Raw genomic sequence first — 16,328 nt, forward strand, 5'->3', positions numbered from 1 at the left:
AGTTAAAACAGTCTTGGGGGAGGTGGCTGAATTTTTTTTTCATCCCTTTCAGTTGTTAGGACAGTGCAATAATATGAAGTCAGTGTTGTTTTTTCAACCTATCCTAGGGCTGTGCCCCAAAGAACAGAGGAGAGTATGGTTTGCAGATGGTATTTTGCCAAATGGTGAAGTGGCAGATACAACAAAACTTTCATCTGGAGCAAAGAGGTCGTCACAGGACCTAAGTCCAATAAACCCTGACTTRCCAGAGATGCATATGGTATGAATTAAGATGTGTGTAGGTGCATGAATTACAAATTTCTTAAAATAACTTTGTTTGCTTTTTATTGAAGGGGCCTCTTACACACAGTAACATGACTTTTGCTTGATTGCTTTTGGAATCTGAACCAAAATTGTTTTTTTGGGTGGCTCTGAGGTTCTTGCATTGAAATGTTGTTAAGACCATACTCAAAAGGAGCTATGTTCCCGCTGGGGCATATGTGAACTGCAAAAATGATATAGTCGAAAATACTCCAAGTCAATCTTTTTTCTGCACAGCCTTTGATTAACTACTTYTGTAAAGATATCTGCAGCCATAGTTCCAAAAGCTATCGTTATTAACACGTTTATAGCAGAATCTTTCCCCCCTCCCCCGCCCCGCCTCAGTGGCCTACTATAGTTTGCTTATCGGATTAAATTAGACTGGTCCTACAAGAGGTTACTTAAAGCCCCTAAGTACTACATTATCCATTATCGGGTGTAGCACTTATCACTTCTAATGAGAAGAAATAGCAAGCTGCAAAAGGGATTTTTAAAATAAAATATATTCCTAGTGTCGAACTAGTAGCATGCACTTGTCAGGGAAACTAAAGTGCAAAGAAATGGTTTGAGTTTGCTGTGGAAGGGCTTGGAGAGTTTGTCAGACTTGAGCCTTTTTAAATAAAATACATTTCTGAAGCACTAGCTCAAGTTGTAACACAATTCAAGAGTTCTTAAAACAAACTGGTAGAGCTAACAGGCAAGACTACATCATATTTACTCACACACAAAGATGTCTGAAATGTTTGTTGTGTGTAACACTTAAATTGTACTTCTGAAAAATGGATGATAGTAAACTTGAGCAAATTTGAACATGGACTGCCGTAAGTTACAGATGTTTTTTAACTCTTATAATTGTTCCTTACTCTTGCATAAGCTTTAATGAAGTCAGTAGGCCTGAGAATCAGTTCATGRTTAAGGGAGGAGAAAGCATTAAGATTTTTCACTGAGGAAAATCATGCCTCTCACATCTRTTAGTATAAATGAGTTGGCAATGGTAGAGTTAATGCTGTTATTGTTGATGGACCAATATTTCCAGAAAAGCTCATCAAAGACTCCTAAAAATTAGATAGTCATAATATAAAAGATAAGATCCTCTTGGAAATCATAAAGATAAAACTGCATAGCCAACTTTCCCGAGGAAGGGGTGTGAAAGCATGAGTCCTAAAGTAGTATATACTGGCATCTGTGCTGTTCAACCTACTTACTGATGATTGAAAAAGTAAAAATAATTCAGGCAGTGAAGTCAAATATATTTCAAATATTAATGAACTGGCTGCTAAAATGATAGATGTGATTGTATGTCATTAAACACAGAATAAGAATATATGTGGAAACTAACCTTAACTGTCTTATTGATGTTACATTTATTGCTTATCAGAAAAAAAAATAATTCATGGTTAGTGATTAGCCAGAAGAAAATATTTATGCGGTTGTTTAAATGGGTGGGAACGGATTGAAAACGAAATAGAAAATCACTGCGGAACCAAATGCATAAGTATTTTTCACAGATTTTGAACAAATCTAGCAGCTTTTGCTCTCCCCATCTTAGTAATCAAGACAAGAATATATATTCCATTTTTGGGAGAGGGTAGGACCTTTTCAGTTGCAAAAGATGAGATCTCTAAAATTTGAAGTAGCATGGACATAATGAAATAGGAAATAGACGATCATTCTTGTATGCAGCTTTAGAAGCTCTAACAAACAAAACCATACTGCAGCTCTGAAGTGAAGGAGGTACTTTTCCTTGCAACTCAATCCTGAACTTGCTGCCACAGAATGCTATGGAAGCCAAAAGGATAAAGTAATATGAAACACCATCAATCAGATTCATGGGAAGAAGTCTATTCAAGGCCATTCTAGTCATTTARTCATGTTTTCCTATTCTTGCATGTATGTTTTTAGTTCAGTTTTTTTTTCCTTTAGGGGGGAGGGGTAGTGGTTGTGGGATTATTTTTCTTTTTTCTCCGTCCTAGCTTACACATTCCTTTAACAGGAGATTTGCTGGCGGCTCAGGGCTTACCAAGAGAACTTGTATAGGGGAAGCATAGAGCTGTTGGGCCTTTTCTTGTTGCAAAGTCTTTCCTGTTGAGATAGGGCACAAGTCTATGGGGGCTTGTGGTGACTTATCATATTTGAAATGTGGTATCTCATGACGTGGTTTATTTTTTTGATGATGATTCATATCATAGCATGATTATGCTCTGTTTGTTGTCATGTCCATTTCACTGAGAACACTGTAGCTTTATCCTCAGAAAATGAATCGTGCTGTAAAATGGTAGACTTGACTACTAATACCTTGTGTAAAAATAGAAATACACTTACAGTACTGAACTACTGATCCAAACCAGTACAACAACTTAAAATGTTCAGTAGATCTGAGTCAGGGAGCTGTTAGTAATTCTAAACATTGCTCAAGTGATACCTGTTTTTTGTCGATCGCGTTGTATCTGACTTTCAGATGCTAAGATGACTAACATGCAGCTCTGATATTAATTTTGTGTTATAGAACAAATACATGAATGGTGCATCTTAACCTAAAATAGGGACTAATATGCCATATAAAGATGGGGAAAAAATGTAAGATCTGGAAGAGATTTGTAGCTTTCTGTCTATTTAAAGGAAATTTGTCAAAAAAAAAAAAAAGAGAAAAGAAAAAATACTTTTTCTCAAAGCTTTCTGCTTCTAGTATACTGGTATAGAAGACTTTTTTTTTTTTTTGGTGGGACTAGACTGTAGACTATGCTGTTTTTGTTGTTTTTTCCTCATAGGTTGCAAATCCGGAAGAGGATGACACATTAAGTGATGTAAATCCAAAACCAAAGGAAGAAATGGATGTTACTGCAAGAAYTGAGGAATTATGTTGTGAATCTTCTATTGCTTCAGAATATAGGCATCAGGCCATTCCTAAGCAAACTGAGATGGTGCATAGTTATAAAGCTGTAACTCCAGAAACTGAAGAATTCTCTACACTCACAGAAGCTGAAAAGGCTAGTTGCAGCTCAGCTGATAGGATTAAAAACGATTTGCCYGTTAGTCCTTCAAGTTACAGAGCACTGTGTGGTCTTGAAAACTGTGTTAGTAAAGAAGTCAGTCTAGTTCCTGATAGTGATAAACTGCCACCACTTTTGCTTGCAGCAGCAGAAAAAGGAAAAGGTAAAATTTGGGTAAATTGTTAGCATTGTATCACCTGATGTAAGACTTCTAAATATGAAATAGTGTGTATAGTGTGTAYTGTAATGCAATTTTAACTTTGATTTATCTGTGCTGTACATTGGATCATGTTTGATAACTGAACCTGCATTGTTAGAAAGATCCATTTGTATGTTCTGAAAATAGTTCATCACTTAATGTCTCATAGTAATGCTTGTACATACTGTTTGTAACTGTTACAATATTAGTATATGGTAATGAGGAGACAGCATATGTAGCTTATTACTAATTAGCAAATGAACGGTAGCCCTAGTTTACACACTTAATACAAATCCTGCTTTATTTTATATGCTCTTTTACTCTTGGAGTAAACTGTTTGTTGATTGATTTGTAGCTGTTTGAGAATACCACTCTTTAAAGATAGGAGGCATGAAGTGATGAAGGGTGGGGCAGTCTTTCACATATGATCTGTAATTTTAATAGTTGCTTGACACGTTAAACTAAATCAACTCTTAACTTATTTAGATCCTCTAGTGGAAGAACATCCATCTCACCAACAGGTCACCTTGCTTCTAGCAGAAGAAGGTCCTAATCCATTAACCTTTATCCTAAATGCAAACCTTCTTGTGAATGTCAAGTTAGTATCTTGTAAGTAGTGCATGTTTTCTTTTCTGTTATATCAGTTTGTCTTCTCACTGTAAAACTATATCACTATACTATCTACCTTTAATTAAAGATTCTTCAGAAAAGTGCTGGTACTTCTCGACAAATGGACTACGTGGCTTGGGTCAGGCAGAAATTATCATTCTATTGCAATGTTTGCCAGGTGAAGAGACTTTTCCTAATGAAATACTCAGATTATTTATTGATATCTACAAGGATGTAATGAAAGGTATGTGATATTTAAGTGGTATGTTGTTATATCTTCTTGCTTATCTCTAAAACTGGGAGTTAAACTAATTTCTCTTGTTTGTTGATATCTAACAATTTTGTTGAATAAGCTTGCAGTATTAGCTTCAGGTTCTACCTAAACAACAGGAGAAATAGAATTGAGCAAGTTACTCTGATTCATATACTCTTGTAAACCTCCTATTGATTGACTTTTTCTTTGCCCGTTAATTGTTATGTGGGGGAGATTTTTGGGTATAAATCACTGAGTTTCTGATTTAGGACATCTGGAGCTTCAYCTGTAGAAGTACAGTAAAGTGTATAAACTTCTGATCAGTGTAACTCAAATATTCACTAAACTTTTCTTAGATGTAAAACGATAGTGAACTACATTGACAGGTACCAGAATGTTTACACCTCGGAGAAGTGTGTTTAGTATTTATTTGGAAAAAATCTCATTTCATATTCAAGGTTACTGAGTTAATAAATAAGACTATATAGCATTGATAGACTGTGAATTTGTATATCCACAAGATTTTCAGGAAGACTTGAGATGTAACTTATGGTTTGTATATGTATAGGAGAGCTACTGGTGATAGAGCACTTAGTATTTTTCTTTTTGATATTAAYGTATTATTCTTGATATGCAAAGACTTTATCTGTCTTCTGTCTGTCAACAGGAAGGTTAATAAGAAACATGGAAAATGTTACTTTTACTGAAAACTTTCTTGGTAACAAAGACCATGGAGGATTCCTATTTGTTTCACCAACTTTTCAGAAACTTGATGATCTGCTTTTACCAGATGACCCTTTTCTATGTGGCATTCTCATCCATAAGTTGGAAATACCCTGGGCAAAAGTTTTTCCGATTCGTTTAATGTTGAGATTGGGAGCTGAATATGGGGGTAAGTTTTATTACTTAAAATAGCTGTATAAATGTAAAATTACCTGTGAGAATGTGTTTTGTATGTAAGTGAAATGTTCAAAGGCATCAAGACTCTTGGCAGTATTTTATATTACACTTGTGGAAGAATGAAGTTCCATGTAAGTGCCTTCACAGGTAGTTTCCCATGGGAATTAACATTCTGTGCTGCTAGACTTTTTTTTTCTTTTTTTCTTTTTTTCTTTTTTTTTTTTTTTGTTTTTTGTTTGGGGGGGGAGGGTCAACTTAGCTGAAGACAGATGGGCCAGAAACTACAACTGAGTAATAAACTGTCATTGTCTGACTTCTTCTGTTGTTACAGGAGAAATTTTTGCAGGGAAATGCAGTAGCCTAATTTATAACTGTGAATCATTTTCCTGAATTAAGATTACTTCTTTCAAAGTGAGATGGACATATGTGTATATGCATGTGTGTGTGTGTGTATATATATATATATATATAAAAATGTATATGAGACCAGCATATTGGATAGAATGTAAGATGGTCCAGCTGTTGCTGAGTTTGAATAGATTTCAGAAATGCATCATACATGATTTTCCCAGGATGACTGGGTTTTTGATAAATAAGCCTATTATTGTGTAAGTTGTAAGTCAATAAATATGCATCACTCAGTTGTTTATGGATTTCTTACATAGCTGAGTCAATAGTAGAGGTCCCCTGGATGGGCTTCTGGCAGCATGTTGAGGAAGATGGTAGCTTCTTTGTCATTCTTCTCTTCCCAAGCTACTTGTGATTTTGCACCATTCTTGTTTCTTTTTTGATTGATCTCATCATCCTGGCTTTGCTACGTGATTGTTATTTAGTTTTTAAATGACTTTTTCATGTTGTGGTCTCTGCTGTTCTACATTTCCCTGCTTTCCCTAGTTTCTTACCTCAGTCATCAGTTGTTCACTTTAAAGCATGCTGCTTCATATAAATCTCCTCTTCACTTTATTTTTGCTTGTCAGTGCTCTGTGGTACTCTGCTTCATGTTACAGCATTGACATAAAAGTAATTGTTAACCCTGGTGGGATTCTTCTTCAAGCAATCGGTAAGCCTGGCAGCCCCCCTCACAGCTGGTGACCCTTTCCCTCCCTCTGCCTCAAGATAGCTGGAGCAGGATGTAAGTGAGTGAAGAAATCATGCAGTGGGCAAAAAGGTAGGCCATGGGGGAGAAGCAAGCAGTGACTTCCTGTGGCTGGTCAGGTTTCACTGAAATTAAAAAAAAGGAGACTGTAGCTAAATACAGAAATAAGTATTTGTATTAGCAAATTCTACAGTAGTTAGTTGGAAAACATCCTCTTTCTTTTCTTCCCCACCCTAGCATATCCAACGCCTGTAGTAAGTTTCAGAGACCGAGAGCCACTCTTTGGAGAGATAGGACACACRATTATGAATCTGCTTGTTGTGAGTAAATGTCTCGTTTTCTTCCCTTCCTGGTGTAATTTAGATGATGTAAAATAYCTTCACAACTCTGATATTCTTTAAAGATGAATCGTTTTTTTGACAAAAATAGTTAACATTTTTATTCTTCATACTTGACTTAGAGCTTTCTTAACAAAGAATGTGTGTGAATTAGGAAAGCTATAACTTTTCACGCTGTTTTTAGTATACTTTCTTGTAGCAGGAAGCAACTTTGAGTGAGAAATTTTGTATTTCAATTAAAGTTGGTTATAATAATCATTCTGACATGTTCTTTTTATTTTTTTTATTGCTCTTCTGAGTATTACTGTGGTGCAGGAAGTCTATTTTTTTCATCTGCCAAAACAAATGGGCAGGTACTTTGGGCTAATTATAACCATAGTTACTTCGCTACACAAAGTAAGCCTTACCACACTTAACCCATCTGTACTGTGGATTATGGGAAGAGCTTTGATTTTTGACRGATTAAATCAAGTCTGGAGTTTATGCAAAACTCTGAGGAAGTTTTTCCTCAGTCACTCAGTTGATTTGGTTTAAACTTCCAGGAAATCTGTATTTCAGATCAGTAACCTTCCTTTTTTAGCACTTATGTAGTACTTACCCTTAATGCTGATGACAATGTGATAAAAATTGCTGARAGCTTATGGAGAGAATTGCGTGTATTGTTTAAGTCATCACCAAATCCTCCTGTAGAAGTATACATGCATGTTTCCATTAGCACTGAGATGGAACTGCAGTTTTGGCTCTCTTCCATTTTTGCCAACACTGATGTCCGTGTCATTTTGCAGAGAATTGGTCTCCAAGTTGAGTCATCTGAAAACTAGTAGTGTGTTTTTTGGKTTTTTTTYCCCTTAACGTAACTTTAAGGTCTGTGAACCAGCACACTACTTGATTTGCCAAATTATCAGTACCAGTGTGAGGGAGAAGGCTGTGATGGAGGCACTCATTTAATTGGCTTAAGCCACCACTTTTTGCTCATGAAGTGCCTAAGCCACAGATTGCTGAAGGCTGGAAGAGTAGCCTGGGGACAACAGGCACGTACAGTGGAGTATAAAATCATTAGTGTCTTTTTCATAACTGTTAGAAGGAGAGTATTGAGCTGGACTGGGCTTTAGTCAGACCTGATACACCTGTTCTTTTAGCTTACTGTGAAATTGTACCTTCAGATTTTGTGGAGTGTAATATTCTGCTGACAAAGAGTGTTTCTGTAGAGTTCATTTTCAGATAGATTACCAAATTGCTCAGACTCTCCATCATAGCTGTGTTTGCTGTCAGCACAGAAGAGGCAGTGGGAATACGTGCTTCCTGGGGGGAACTGTTCCTTTTGATGTTGTATTTTTATCTACATGTGGTGCAAATTCTCGAATAAGGATGATGTAAAATTGAGTATAGCACAAATGACTGAGATAGTGATAAATGATGAAAGCGAAGGGAACCTATCATGCCTATCAGTGTTGCTGAGACAGTACAAGTTCAACTAAAACTTGTAGTACACTGACATCTGCTCGTAAACACCTTTCTTGCTACAGCWGTTTTGGTTGAAGRTGCAGATTTCCTGTCTCAGCTGCTGCTGTGAGCCTTCTCTAACCTTTCTATCCTACACAGAGCTACTGAAGGCAAATTAAGCTATTTTACACCTATATAGTTCTGGAATGAAACAGTAGGGAGATTTTGCAGACGCGACTGTGATGGTGGATGATAACCTTTGTCAGGGAAGGGTAGAATAAACAGTGCTCAAGCATGCAGAAGAAGTTGTAGCTGCAGGAGAGAGAATATGAGCATATAAACAAACTCATCTGCATGGTAGCTTCCACGCTTTGCTCTTCTGTCAGAAAAGGGTGTTGATGTTCGTTTGTTTTCTGAAACATTGTAAAATCCTTATGTGAATAATGCAGCTGTAGTCTAAATAGTCTGTATGTACACTCGTAAATGATATTTAAAGCAACTTTGTCAGTACTAAACTAAGATACTAATATTTTTTCTTACTCTTTAGAGGGTTAGAGATTGATGTTTAAAAAGCTGCATGCTTAGATTAAATGAGATTTCTTTAAAAAGTAAGAAAATGATGCATCGAGTTCAGCCACCTGTTAATATAAAGACTTTGTCTGCTACAGGACCTTAGAAACTATCAATACACTTTGCATACYATAGACAACTTATTTGTTCATGTGGAAATGGGTAGAAGCTGTATTAAAATACCTCTAAGGAGATATAATGAGGTGAGTATAACTGTCTTTATTAGCTTTCTCATTCAAGCTACTTTAATCTTTATTTTTTATTTTTTTACGCAATATTTGTAACATCTTTAACATGAGTGCTTAAAAAAAGAAGAAACACTAGACTAGAAGGTGAGAAACTTCTGTGATCAGTTTCTAGCCTGTTCTTTGTGTGACTTGTCCACTTGATTGCAGCTCTCTGGATTACTTTGCTGTTTGAACTTTAAGCTGATGTAGGTGTGTACCTCTGGGGTGAAATTATTTGAACACGCTTTTTTTTCTTCTTCCTGCATATGTTTGAAGGTAAATATTGAATGGGATGTTGGGTTTTAGGATAACTGTTAAATGGTGAAAGAAACAGTTTGTCTGAAGTCTTCTAGAGTATACTTTCAGGGAGGACCTCTTACATATCTCCTGACGTTGGTGTTCGGCTTACAACTTCAAAGAATATAATTTTTGCCAAAATGTAGTTTTTTATTACAGTTTGCTTTACTTTAGCGCTAACGAAACAGCTGCATAATAAAATTCATGAGGCTTAATGCATGCTTTAGCCTTACAAGAACAAAAAAATTCCCACAAGTCTAGCATTCTAATGTGCAGAGGTGTTCAGGCTTGCTTATCCCTGTCAGTTGAAATAGTATTTTTGATCATGCGTAGACAATTTTTCCCCAGCTAGTCATAGCAAATCCTATGGTGCAAACTCTCTTTAGAGTGACCGAGAAGTGAGTAATTCTTGAGATTTGTTTTGAGAGCTACCAACGTGATTTTTTTTTTTAGCATAGAATGTTCTTTGAAAAAATGTCTTTTTAACAGAGTTCTACAAAACACAGTTTTGTGYCAGTTTTATAACAAAAAAAACTTGTATGGGCAGGTAATGAAGGTGATAAATTCTTCTAATGAGCATGTAATCAGCATTGGAGCCAGTTTTAATAGTGAAGCAGATTCTCACTTAGTGTGTGTACAAAGTAAGGATGGAATCTATCACACGCAAGCAAACAGTGCAACTGGACATCCTAGGAAAGGTAAGCTGTCAAGTTTGGCTTGTGCAGAATAATCACATCTCTTGTGCAGAAATGAAAGATTCAGTGATTTAGGTTACAAGGAARAAACTATATTCCAGAACTTGGGACCAAAGCACGATATTTTAGAAGCTATATAATTTAAACACAAAATAAAATTTTAACTTCTATACAAACACTTAGATATCTTTTATAAGTGCTGTTAGATAGAAATTAGTAGTTTTTTGGTATTAGTTTTTTTTTAAATTTAGTTTGCATTTCCATACTTCATCAACTTTTCTGCCTCTTTCCAAACTTTAATATTGGTRTGAATGAAGGAATATATTTATAGATAATAGACACATGTTCTATGTAACTGAGTGCGTAAAATACGTAACATTGAGTATCTCTATGCAGCATCTAGCAAATTGATAACACTACATATACAGCGTAGAGCAGTACAGTGCTTTGGGATGTTTAGAATGCAGTGCAACTATCTGCATGGCAGTGTGTCTTGGTTGTTAATTTGGTGACTACAAATTTGAGTGATATGTGGTGGTACTTACTTTATTTCTACTTTTTTTTTTAGTTACAGGTGCAAGTTTTGTGGTGTTTAATGGAGCCTTGAAAACAACTTCAGGATTTCTAGCTAAATCCAGTATAGTTGAAGGTAAGGATTTAGCACTATGCAGTTTCTTAAAGAATTATATATCTGATTCGTAGTCTCGTGCAAGATCTTTATTCTACTGTAAGCTAAGCTTTTCATGATTTTTAACTTTGTAGAAAACCTATTGCAAATTAGGCTATATTAAGAATGTATACTGACACACCTATCTTTTAATATATATTGGGTTTTAACTCTTCACTTAATTCAGTTGATCCAAGTATTTCCTTTAGTTGAATACATCTAAAATTGTTTTCATTGAATTGATGAAATGCACATTTTGATATATAAATGCCCAAAACTAAGATCTAGCTCTATTGACCAGAGAAGTGTTTCATAAAACCTTTTTTATGAAGTTTTTAATGCCATAGTTGGGGGACAGAGTCCAAGTTATGGCTTGTGTGCGTTTATTAAGGAAATTCTAGTAAAATGGACCCTTTAAGTCAAGACTGTACTAAAACACCTTGTTGTTGCTTCTATAGATAAGTGAAGGTTTTAACTGATTTTCTTTTAGATGGACTAATGGTACAAATAACGCCAGAAACAATGGAAAGCCTACGTCAGGCATTGAGAGACAAGAAGGACTTTAAAATAACTTGTGGCAAAATGGATGCAGGAGACCTAAAAGAATATGTAGATATTTGCTGGGTAGAAAATGAAGAAAAAACAAACAAAGGGTAAACGTATTACGAAAGCAAAGCATCTTCTAGAATACTTTTGTTTCCAACTTCTACCTATCCACCTTTTATTTCAAGGAATTAATCTGAAATATTTTTTATTGAAAGGAGGAGTTTGATTTTTAAAACCCATAAAGCAATGGGACAGCAAACTGCCTGCAGTCTCCTAGATGTCACTRGCAGAATAATCTTGCTTATGGTGGTCGTATAGTTTTTGTTCTGTTCTCTGTCCTAGAAGTTGGTTGGAAGAGGCTATAACCCCTCGGGGGCTTTTTGTTGAAAGTTATCTGTCAAAGCCATAATCAATTTATGTGAAGATGGAATTAATCCCTTGTAAGCTTTCTCACWTTTTAGAAGGACTTAAAAGTGTACAGTACTGCCATTTCCCACTAGCTGCTTACAATGCAGCATTCAGTCAGCAAAGTGAAATGGGATGTAAAACATCATTAAATACCATGATTTGAACGTTTGTTTATATAGAGTCAAACTTAACTATGATTTAATTACCCRTCACAAATTCAAAACTTTCCTCTTACGTTTTAGTCCAATACATTCATTTCTCAGGCCAAGGCTTGATTTGCTGTTTCTTTTCCTGTGGCTTCTCTGATCAGTTAAAACAAACAGGAGCTTTATCTAAGAAGATTTCTAGTTTCTTCAGCCTGTAAGATGAATTTTGTATTCAATAAGTGGTGTGTCTGTTTTCTATTTAGGATTACTTACTTTTGTAGCCTCTGCATTTTCATGATGCAAATTCTGTATTAGATTTTTGTTATATACCTGTCTAGTCATTCCTAAATGTTATTTAAACACTGTGCTTTAGACTGAATAACTTGTATGAAGTAAGATGTTGGTAATTATTAATTATGTTATTATCTTCTTCTTTAGAATTTTAAGTCCAGTAGATGGAAAATCAATGGAAGGAACTCAGAGTGCAAAAGTGCTACCAGATGGAARCTTTGAAACAGAAGGAAAAATTATGAAGTGTACTGAAGTTAGTAAACTACATTGTAGTTGAGCTTTTTACTACTGTTTAGAGTAGTTAAGTGGTAATGTGGCTAGAGATGCTACCAAACAAATCATCAACTTATTTAATATGTAGCCTTACCAGTGTGTCAACTCTTTTCTATAATTCTTTGATCATTTTACATACTTTTCATTATTTSTTTTCTAAAAAGAGACTTGATCATACATGTAAGTTTTGATAACTATATAAATATATAATCCAGATATCCTATAGCCACTCAACTATTCCTATAGTTGTTCAACACATATTTAGATTGAACAGATAAAATATTGGAATGTTTTGCCAGCAAACAAGCATTGGCTCTTTATGTTCTAGATTAGGTGTACACAGAATTATTTTTCTTTTGTTGTTTAATATAACCAGGCTACTAACTGTCTGATCTCTTCTATAATTTCAGGTGTACTATTTTCAAAAGGAGCATGAACTTTCCAGTCCGTTTCCTCACCAGTTTGCTAAAGAGATTGCTATTGCTTGCAGTACTGCTCTTTGCCCACATCTTAAAACCTTGAAAAATAATGGGATGAATAAGATAGGCCTTAGAGTTTCCATTGACTCAGATATGGTAATCTTTCAACTGAGGGGGGATCTTTCAATATCTATAAGTATCTGAAGGGAGGGTGTCAAGGGGATGGGGCTAAACTCTTTTCAGTAGTCCCATGTGACAGGATTAGAGGCAACAGGCACAAACTGAACCACAGGAAGTTCTGCTGGTATGCAAAGAAGAATYTCTTCMCTGTGAGAGTGACGGAGCACTGGCACAGGTTGCCCAGAGAGGTTGTGGAGTCTCCTTCTCTGGAGATGTTCAAAATCCACCTGGATGCAACCCTGTCTAACATGCTCTAGGTGACCCTGCTTGAGCAGGGAGGTTGAACTAGGTGATCTCCAGAGGTCCCTTCCAACCTTTACGCATTCTGTGATCTCGTATTGCAGACACTGCATTCCAACAGAAATCTTTCCTTGAAAGACCTTAAGTCTCTTTCTGATTTTTTTTTTTTTTTTTAACCATACCTCAGATCCAGAGTAAGAATGTAGAAACTGTCCAGATTACTAGTTCTTCCTGAAGGGGATAGGCCTGCTTCTTTTTCTGCCCCATTCCCTAATAGCGTGCTTATGATGTGTTAGCTGTCATTCCCTAGTTCTGACTCTGACAYTCATTTACTTCCAAGGTGAGTAAACGTAGAAAATCAAAGAGTTTTCTGCTTATGTACTTCTTTTGAAGTACATAGGTTCATGCTATTTTAGCTCCCTAAGCTGGTTCACTAAGGGTTATGTGCACTAAAGCCTCTRTAGCAGAAGAGGACAGGCCTGCACAGCTGAGGATGGGAGGGAAAGTAAGTAAGGCTATCCAGCAGGTGATGCACCTGAAAAGGATACAGAAATCAAGATCTGAACTCAAGATCTAAACCTCCTTGGTTCTAAAAGTGGTATTCTCATTCATACTKACTTTATTTCAGAAAACCTTGTAAATCAACTTGGTTTCTAGTTTTCGGCAATATGTTTTGAAACTAGTCTCGTAAGTAACTGATAATAGGAAGAAATTGCATCATTCTTTGACACCGATGTGAAGCAATCTGGGGTACAGAGGGTGTGTGGCCCTATAAGCCCAAGGGGAATGTTGCATGTTTCTTAATGGCAAACTTTACAGTGACTCACCTGGAAACCCATCCAGTGCCTACAATTTGAGTACTATTTTCTGTCGTTCAGTACTAGGTGAATTCCTGTTTTTTTCTAAGATACTGCACTCCTGTGTCATCTTGTTAGTATAAAAAGTGTTGATACCCATTTTTTTCCTTTTCTAGGTTGAGTACTTGGCAGGATCTGGTGGTCAACTTCTTCCACAGAACTACCTGAATGAATTGGATAGTGCTCTGATTCCTGTGATCCATGGTGGGATGTCAGATCCTACAAGTTTACCACTGGAAATGGAGTTAATATTCTTCCTTATTGAACATCTGTTTTGATGAGGATGATGTATATTACATACAATATACTGATTTGCTAGATTCTGAACACCAAAGTTGTAATGTTAAAAACACTAAAAATACCCATGTCACTAAAAATAGTTTTGTTTTAATGGACTTTCMAACTGGGTTTTGTTTAAAAACAAATCAACCCCAGGCTCTCTCTGGTTATTTTACCACAAAAGAATTGTGGTTTTTAGTTTTTTCCTGAAGTTCTGAAACTTTACACTTAATACAGTTGCAGAAGAGAGTGCATTTTGTTACCTCTTTACACAGTTGTAGCATTTACTATGTGTAGTTTAAGCCATAGTATCTGCACTGTTGCCTCTTAACCTTAAATATATGTGCTATAAAAATTCTCATCATTAGATGTAATCTACATCTGAAGCACATGCTTTGCATGTGCGAATGAGAAACCTTGTGAAGTATACTTAGCTGGCGCAAAACTGTTTTCTTGCCACTTGAGATTCAAATAGATATTCAGTAGCTGACTGCAAAAATCCTGTGTCAGTGCAAATTTTAAATGCACAGCATCTGACACCTTGTATATGATAAACAAGAGGAAAAAATTTTGCAAGTATGTTAATGAAGTCTTTGTAGTTGGAGAAATCCTGACTTTAATACTGGGATATTATGCTGGTGCTTTAGGAACATACACTTTTAATTTTTATAGAATAACTGATTTCATTCTTGTATTTATAAGGATTTATCTAACTTAAATGATGCTATTTTTATAAATATTGTTATTTTTTCCTTTACTCTGTGTTCTGATGCAATTTGACCTTCCAAGGATAAGAAAGAAGCCCGGTTACCCTTGAAGTAATCTACATGTAGCAATAAGTCAGATAAGAATCCTGTAATATCTTTTTTGCTCCCTTGTGCTACTTTTTGACACCTCTTAGCAGCAGCTTTCAGGGAGAACRGATGTATTAAGTGTGAATTTTCATGAACAGACTGCTTTAGTATACCTGCGGTTCTTATATTTTTGATATTGGGTCATTAAAATCTATTTATGTACTTGCAATGCACGTGATTTGTACAGAGGTTCAGTGAACCATAATCAGGGTTTGATAAGTGTTATTCTGTAACCAAAACAAACAAAAAAAATCCAAGCTTCATACTGTATTGAGTTAAAAATGCTGGTACAGTTTTATAATGAGAGACTATTAAAACTTCGATGCCTTCTTGTTTCTCATAGAGGAYACTGTTTTTGTATTGAAAACAAAATTTTTAAGTTAATCTAATCAACTCTGCTGTTGTCTGTGCTTTGGAACACCAGTGTTAGAAGTGTTCAGGCTTCAGGACCTCAGGCTGGAGGAAACTGAGGATGCCTTTGAGCTTAATGCAACTCTGAGGGAGAAACTGTAGTCCTGGAGAAAAGCTGAAGACCGCACCGTACGTATGGACTATGAACAAAATGAGGTTGCTTGGAAAGAGTTCATAAGCAGATAGTCGAGCAAACAACACTAAACGAGTGCGAGTAGGAGGACGTCACTGTTGGGTGTGTTTATACCACATATGTAACTAGGTTGGGGTGGCTCTTCGTGTTACCACAGATAACCAATACCGCCTGGGCAAACTAGCTTTAACTGGGTTTCTTCTTAGAGGTAACCAAAGGAACAGTTGACTCTTTAACACTTACCGTGGTTTAACTCATTTTAGATAATGATCACTAACAAATAAATTTGACTAAAATGTTTGGTATTTTTTCTTTTTAAAAAAAAAAAACACTTAACACTTTTTTGGTGGATGTTTCTCTGGTTTGGTTTGTTTCTGCAGCTCTCTTGGATTCTGTGTGTTGATCTGTTAAGGGCGGGTGATGCCTGCTAACAGTTCATTTCCACGCAGTGTTTAATAGCAGAGTTTGTATTTGGAAGGCAGCAACTCGTAGGTGTTTGAAACCGTCTCGGCTGTGGKAAGGTGTGCAGGACATCCCTCAGGGAAACAGAGGTGGCCCTGTTTAGAGGGGCGTGCATGTGGGAGCTGGCCCCATTTGAGTCCCCAGCAGATCGCGCCTGTGGAGGAGCGAGCTGGCTGAAGCAGCCGCCCGGGGCCGCCCTCGCTCCGTGCCGGCTGCGCCTCCCGGCAGGGCTCCGGGACCGGCCG

The 16,328-nt window shown here is 36.4% G+C and overlaps 1 protein-coding gene across 1 annotated transcript in view; it reads left to right on the plus strand.

Annotated features, from left to right (window-relative positions):
* The window catches only part of ZFYVE16 (zinc finger FYVE-type containing 16), a 32,998-nt gene extending 17,074 nt beyond the window's left edge, over positions 1 to 15,924 (plus strand). The window contains exons 6-18 of the mRNA XM_085322086.1: positions 108 to 259; positions 3,069 to 3,453; positions 3,976 to 4,098; positions 4,187 to 4,342; positions 5,019 to 5,243; positions 6,585 to 6,667; positions 8,797 to 8,901; positions 9,770 to 9,920; positions 10,486 to 10,566; positions 11,075 to 11,237; positions 12,123 to 12,228; positions 12,659 to 12,823; positions 14,061 to 15,924. Of these exons, the coding sequence (XP_085178212.1) occupies positions 108 to 259; positions 3,069 to 3,453; positions 3,976 to 4,098; positions 4,187 to 4,342; positions 5,019 to 5,243; positions 6,585 to 6,667; positions 8,797 to 8,901; positions 9,770 to 9,920; positions 10,486 to 10,566; positions 11,075 to 11,237; positions 12,123 to 12,228; positions 12,659 to 12,823; positions 14,061 to 14,222 (2,057 nt within the window). The 3' untranslated portion in view covers positions 14,223 to 15,924. The remainder of the gene's footprint in view (positions 1 to 107; positions 260 to 3,068; positions 3,454 to 3,975; positions 4,099 to 4,186; positions 4,343 to 5,018; positions 5,244 to 6,584; positions 6,668 to 8,796; positions 8,902 to 9,769; positions 9,921 to 10,485; positions 10,567 to 11,074; positions 11,238 to 12,122; positions 12,229 to 12,658; positions 12,824 to 14,060) is intronic.
* Positions 15,925 to 16,328: the final 404 nt, after the last annotated feature.

The sequence above is a fragment of the Rhea americana genome, unplaced genomic scaffold (assembly GCF_003343005.1).
Source record: "Rhea americana isolate MKP2758 unplaced genomic scaffold, rheAme1 scaffold_74, whole genome shotgun sequence".
In the NCBI taxonomy this organism is placed as follows: domain Eukaryota; kingdom Metazoa; phylum Chordata; class Aves; order Rheiformes; family Rheidae; genus Rhea; species Rhea americana.